Source organism: Cupressus sempervirens, chromosome 11, assembly GCF_028749045.1.
Source record: "Cupressus sempervirens isolate cs-2001-9-10 chromosome 11, ASM2874904v1, whole genome shotgun sequence".
Classification (NCBI taxonomy): Eukaryota; Viridiplantae; Streptophyta; class Pinopsida; order Cupressales; family Cupressaceae; genus Cupressus; species Cupressus sempervirens.
The window spans coordinates 141,668,031-141,675,179 of record NC_143128.1 but is presented as its reverse complement, the minus strand read 5'-3'; the positions used below and the strand labels follow the sequence as shown (position 1 = coordinate 141,675,179).

The 7,149-nt window shown below is 37.4% G+C and overlaps 2 protein-coding genes across 2 annotated transcripts; both read right to left on the bottom strand.

Annotated features, from left to right (window-relative positions):
- Window positions 1-5,250: 5,250 nt before the first annotated feature.
- On the bottom strand, window positions 5,251-5,860 carry LOC149528604 (uncharacterized). Its single transcript, XM_089808057.1, has 3 exons — window positions 5,765-5,860; window positions 5,599-5,664; window positions 5,251-5,512 (listed from the first exon to the last, which is right to left on the bottom strand). The coding sequence occupies exons 1-3, from the start codon at window positions 5,858-5,860 to the stop codon at window positions 5,372-5,374; spliced, it is 303 nt and encodes a 100-aa protein (XP_089664183.1). The 3' UTR covers window positions 5,251-5,371.
- A 1-nt stretch (window position 5,861) lies between these two features.
- LOC149528603 (uncharacterized) lies at window positions 5,862-6,377 on the bottom strand. The gene is made up of 3 exons (XM_089808056.1): window positions 6,264-6,377; window positions 6,100-6,168; window positions 5,862-6,008 (listed from the first exon to the last, which is right to left on the bottom strand). Exons 1-3 carry the CDS (start codon window positions 6,375-6,377, stop codon window positions 5,862-5,864), a joined length of 330 nt encoding a protein of 109 aa, XP_089664182.1.
- Window positions 6,378-7,149: the final 772 nt, after the last annotated feature.

Genomic DNA, 7,149 nt, shown 5'->3' with positions numbered 1-7,149 from the left:
ATGATCAACTTTACAATGGTTTTTAAAAAACCCTCCTTTCTAGCCCCTTTACCCTAGGGCTTTCTAGAACTCTTACTTTGCAACGTCTCTAGAACCCCAAAATGGTTCAAACACCTTCACTTTGGTTATATTAGATGAATTCAAACATAAAATGCAACTCTTGTTTGGAGAAAACACTAAATCCACCTTGGGAGCAATCACATACCCCTTTTTATGCACTCAAATTTTAGGGAAAACTATGCAAATACTTCTTAAATGGTTTCAACACTCAAATTTTCAGATGGAAATGGTTATTATAGACTCAAACCAACAAGAAAAATCCCAAACTTGAGGTTTCTCAACACTCAACAATCAAATTTCAAAACTGTTACCAGCACTTACTACTAGGACAATTTCTTGTTTTAACGGTCAAACTCCCAAACCATACAAAGGACCCCCCGCTGTTTTTGCATTTTTAAACACTCTTTTTGGAGACCTACAATAACCTCTCTCTCTTTTTGGAGATCACACTCTGTTTTCATTTTACGACGCCATCTCAGGTGATGCTGAAACTTGCAATGTCGGCTAGTACAAAGTTGCCAACTGCCAAATCTCTCTCACCTTTCGTCATGGGATCGAACTGTCTGCTCCGTTGGCTCCGGGTGGCCGGGTAAACCTTATCCCCAACCTCGTCCTATCCCCTTCAATGCTCGAACGTTCTTAGGCACGCCAATCCGGAATGTCCCTAAGGGTCACTAAATGCCATAGGGCTACGATCTTTGATAGGGCATATCTCGGAGCTCGTGCGAGGTATGGATGCGATTCTAGTTCCTACAGGACCGTGTTGCGGAGACCTACAATAAGCTCTCACTTTTTGGAGATCGAACTTCATTTTTTTTTTACAACGCCATCTCGGGTGATGCTGAAACTTGCAGTGTCGGCTAGTACAAAGTTGCCAACTGCCAAATCTCTCTCACCTTTCGTCGTGGGATCGAACTATCTGCTCCGTTAGCTCCGGGTGGCCGGGTAAACCCTATCCCCAACCTCGTCCTATCCCCTTCAGTGTTGGAACATTCTCAAGCACGCTAATCCAAAATGTCCCTAAGGGTCAGTAAATGCCATAGGGCTGCGATCTTTGATGGGGCATATCTCGGAGTTCGTGCGAGGTATGGATGCGATTCTAGTTCCTACAGGACCGTGTTGCGGAGACCTACAATAACCTCTCTCACTTTTTGGAGATCACACTCCATTTTTGTTTTACAACGCCATCTCGGGTGATGCTGAAACTTGTAGAGTCAGCTAGTACAAAGTTGCCAACTGCCAAATCTCTCTCACCTTTCGTCGTGGGATCGAACTGTCTGCTCCGTTAGCTCTGGGTGGCCGGGTAAACCCTATCCCCAACCTCGTCCTATCCCCTTTAGTGCTGGAATGTTCTCAGGCACGCCAATCTGGAATGTCCCTAAGGGTCACTAAATGCCATAGGGCTGCGATCTTTGACGGGGCATATCTCGGAGCTCGTGTGAGGTATGGATGCGATTCCAGTTCCTACAGGACCGTGTTGCGGAGACCTACAATAACATCTCTCACTTTTTGGAGATCACACTCCATTTTTGTTTTACAATGCCATCTCAGGTGATGCTGAAACTTGCAGTGTCGGCCAGTACAAAGTTGCCAACTGCCAAATCTCTCTCACCTTTCATCATGGGATCGAACTGTCTGCTCCGTTAGCTCCGAGTGGCCGGGTAAACCCTATCCCCAACCTCGTCCTATCCCCTTCAATGCTCGAACGTTCTCAGGCACGCCAATCCGGAATGTCCCTAAGGGTCACTAAATGCCATAGGGTTGCGATCTTTGACGGGGCATATCTCAGGCACGCCAATTCAGAGGGAAGTGACCATCTTACACTTATCCAAATGTTGTGGCTTATTTGTATCCATGAGAGGTTAATGGAGTTAAGCTTGTGAGAATTTGTGAAGGAGACAAATATGTTCACTAACAAATTTTTGGCAGCTTTTTTGGGGATTCAAAAACAAAGATCAGTGTAGGATTAGATATCCTTAGCTATCCTTTATTCATGCGAAATTGGTGACTCTGTATTTTATCTTGTATAATATTTGAATAGAGGGTTTCATTATATACAATGGATTTGGTTGCGAGAGAACCATGGGAAGCTCACATTGGGCCCTTTGCTTTGTCTAGTATTCATCTTTACCCAAGGGTCAAGAGAAATCATCCCAACACTTGGAGGAAAAATACAAGATCTAGATGACCACATCAAAGAAGTTACAATTGCTTGTGGAATTCTTGGTGTGCAAGAAGAGGATGTCTTCATCAGATTATTTTCTCGTGGCTTTATTGAGAGTGTTGCTAAATGGTTTTAGAATTTGTAGGATGGTTGTGTCACTTGTTGGAATGATCTCAAGGTAAGATTTATTTAGATATTTAAGCCTACAGCTGATGTTGGCAAGTTATTAATAGATTTCTTTCAAATTCAAATGAGGAAGAGTGAAATTATGAGGGATTTTGTATATAGATTCAATAGATGTACTAGAAAAATTCCTCCATCCTATTAACCAACTGAAAATAAGCAATTGTGTATCTTTAGAAATTGAAATTAAATTCTAGTTAAAGCTCCAAGAAATGCATAATTTGGAAGATGCTAAAAAAGAAGTTGCAAAGATAGATGATGCTATGCTGATTAGTAGAATGAAATATAAAAATTCAAGCTATGTGAAGGCAACACAATCTGAAAATTATCATAATCTTTATCCCAAAAAGATGCCTTTACAAAATAAGGTTGAAAAGAAAGAAGAAAAACCTTCATCCCCCTTTCTTTTTCATTATAAAAATTTAATGATTTTCAATCAAAGAGACTTTCAAACACCTCATGTTGTTGAAGGGAGATTTTCTAACAGTGCAGGAGCTTATCATTTGCATGTTGAATATGACAATGAACACATCTCTTAGCCAACTGATTTGGTGACTTTCTTAGCTGTTCCTCCTATTGAGAAGGAACTTGTTGATAATAAAATTAATGAAAGTTTGTCAATGGATGCCCCTTTTCTAGAATTTGATTCTTTTATATTTGAAGCTTCTAATATCATTCCAACCATTGATGTTAATCCAAGAAACTTGATAGATCAACACAAGCAAGAAGGGATTGATGGAGAGAAGATAAAAGATATTCCTCACCCTAACAGACAGATAGAATATGAGGCTTTCTCATTTGATTATACACCACATCAAGAAGAAAGGTTGCTACTAGAAGCATTGGAGGATCATGAAGACATTCAAAAGAAATATGAAGAAGGTTTATACATTTTTATGCCATCCCATAACAAGATTAATGGAATTATTCCAAGTGGAATACGAGGATGAAGTGCTTAGTACTTATTTGGTGTTGGAGATATTTATCTTTGAAGAAGAACTTGGAAGTGTATTCATTGTAGATGAAATTTTAGTGAGCCTATATTTAGACTACAAAGATAACACTCTAAACATGTCTTTCCCCAACCATTCTCTTGTCAAAGGCGTAACTAATTTTTTTGAGATGGTGGATCTTGGTGTTGGCAATACGAACTAGCTCATTCCAAATGATGCCAAAATGTTGCAACCATAAGTTTATAATGCAAAATGGCTCTTTGGGCTTGGTATATTTTTGAAGAAACTTAAGCAATGTGTTGTTATTGAGTCTTTTCTTATGATTGCCAATAATGATATATCTTGCATATAAAGTTACAGCTCCCTCAAAGAATATTCAATGAATAACATTGATGGTATGCCTTTAATCGGAAGGCACAGAAGGGAAGCTATCATCTATCCATAGACATGAGGTAGATGAGAGAATTTACAAATAAGAAAATACAAACTAAGAACTCAAAGATTCTAAATTAAATATTCACAATCAGCAAATCAAGGGGAAAGATCAAAATGATTTATTTTAGATTGTGTGATATGCGAAACTCAAAGTTTTCCTTATATGCACAAACACAATTTACTCTATAAAGTTTATCAGAGATAACCAAACTGGTAGAAAGAACAACACATCTCAAATGAATATATTTAAATACAAAGATTTGAAATATATTGCATCTCCTCTCTGATAAAAGATAACAATTCACAAACTATCATTCTTATTCACGCAGAAAGCCCAATCTAAAAATGAAAAAAATGTTTATAATTTTCCCTCTACCATTATTACAAAACTAAAAAAAGAATCCCTCTTCCTCTTTTTTTGTATCTACTGAAGATTTGTGGGTTTGGAAACCTTAGAAACATATTGGTTGAAGTTGTTTAAGGTGTGTAGAGGTGGAGGAAACAATTGGTGAAGGTAAATCCAAGTTTGGAGTCTTTGGTGGCATTGTGTGCATTTGGGAACACCATTTTGGAAAATATTAGAGATCCTTCACGCTGCCCCTGTTTCCAACAATGTAAGAATAATAACAACTATTTATTAAACTTTTATTTTTACCTTAATCTAGTTACTATAGAATAATAACAACGCATTACAATCAACTGGTGATTATGTTACAATCATTAATGTATGAAAACACAGAAAACTATCAGTGATTATGTTACATTTATGATATTTAAAATGATTTTTTTTGCAAATAATCCATGTTTTCTCTACTATCTCTGACATTTTTTAATTGATGATAAAGAATGGTGGTTATGTATTGAAGCTTAACAAATGGAGAGCTTCTCAAGCTACTGATTTCTTTCATGGAGTTCCTAATAAATCTCAAGGTTCTCATTTAGGTGACCAATTGCCTGGAGGTCCACGAATATTGCCTGATAAAGTTTATTGCCAGGAGGTCCTAATCGATCTTGACTGATAAAGTTTATTGCTAATCAATATTGTATCAAAAATTCAAACTAATTAGGTATTGAATTAAACTTGATAAACAAATGATAGAGAAGGAAAACTTTAAGCATGAACAAGATCATAAATCATATGACGATGACATATTGCAAATGATTAACTTATGCTTAAATAGTGATAAATTTTATTGTTACTCAATATTCTATCAAAGTTTCGAACATATCAGGTATTGAATTTAATGTCATACATAAACATATCTAATTTAATGTCATACATGCACATATCTAATTTAATGTCATACAAGAACATATCTTATTTAATGTCATACATGAACAAACATATAATATAAAATGATAACCAATAATGTCATGTACATTAACAAACACATAATATATTATGATAACCAATAATGTCGCATATGAACAAACATATCATATATTAACCAATAATGTCATAAGTCGAATAATGTCATACATCAAATAAATGTCATACATCAAATATAAAATGTCATATACATCAAATGTGTATCGAATATGTCCACTGATGCCTATATATATATGTCTAGATCAACTATATCTTTTCCTTCCCACGAGGGGAAGGAAACAAATCTCTCGACGTCTTCTGTCGTTGTGTCGAGGGAGATGGTGGAGATGATAGGGTCCTCCTGACACGCTCGCTCGTCCTCTTGTTGAGGCTCTTCTCCAACTCGAGCTGATACAAACAAAGTAGATATGAATCAGTATTTATTATACGTTGAAATCAAATATATGTACACACAAAATCAATTATTTTCTTACCGCCATCAAATAGTCACTCTGTACGTCCACCTCGAAGGCTCGTGGACGATCAGGTGTGACGAGACCCTACAACAATTCAATAAATATAATCACTTATAAATAACATTAGAAATTTTGAGACTAACTATTATAAACAACAACTAAAACGAAGAAAATTCTTTCATACCTCAGTCAATGGCTGTGAGCTAGCCATAGCTGCGGCCACTCCATGATCAACAGACTGTCGGAGATGAGGAGGTGTGTCCGACATCATGAGATGCATGTCATACAATACACGTTACATATAACATGAAACATGAAACAAATATAATCAAATGAATTAAATTAACATGAAACAACTGTACCTGTACGAAGCTCCTATGATGTCTATGCTCTGAGTCCATACTAAAGGTTGAGGGTCCTGTGGAGAACTGATGCACATGCATAATTTTTTTTGTCAATCCTTAATATGATAACTTAATAAATATATGTATTAATTTAAATGATTAAATCGATACATACCTCTGGACTCATGGAGGGGACAAAAAATGGGGCCGGAGCATCGCTGCTAGGCTCGGCAACACTCTGACCCTGAATTTTGAACAATGTCAATAGATGCTAATTAATTAATCATTCACTATACATATGAAATGTGATCAAATTAGTAAATTATAATTGTAATTTACCTGTGTGTCAATGCCAAATGTTTCGTTCAAGAACTGATCAGTGACGAGCCCATCATCCGCATCATCTCCAGTATGAGTGCCAAATGTGCATAGGGATCCGCATGAAGTGCACATGTGACCACGACGCACAGAAGGCTCCCCCTCAACTAATGGGCCCATGGAATGGATGAGGGTCTGCGTCAAAGCATTAATGGTCCCTAGAGTGCTGGCCTCTACATGTTCCTTCACAACTGAAGGAATAGTCACATGCTCACGCTGTGGCTTGACAACAGGTGCCCTAACTACATTAGGGTCACGACGTGCTCCCAGCCTCTCGAATGATGACCCCCCACCTCTACCCTGGGAGTCTAATAGATCAAAATAATTGGGGATCTCCCCAAGGACAAACTCACAATACAATTTCTTCAAAAAATACATTGGGACCTCGTGATTGTTGCAAGGAGGGGCATCAAAAACCATCCACCATCTATCCCAAAAATGATTTCTCATAGCATCATGTATACACCAATGGATGGGGAACCGTTTAGTACCCTCTCTAACAGTATTTTGCTCACCGGGTTTTCTAAATAATGCACATATTGAACCTTTTGGTATTTCTTTTTTTTTAACATCTTCATATGACAATTTATTTGCATAAAATCTTTTTTGTTCTTCCCTCTTAACCCGCCAAACATCTAACTGACCAGTAACTGAGGCTATCTGGGTCTTAATGGATTCGAGGGATGATGCCAATTGAGCCCTCATTGGATTGGTTTGTCCAACTTGTTTCAACCGACCAATGGGTCCTTCTAATTCAATTTTTCCTATCTCAATTTCATTTAATATATTTTCTTGTGTGCCTAGTGGAGGTCTTGGAATTGGTTCGGGTTGTGGAATTTGTTGTTCT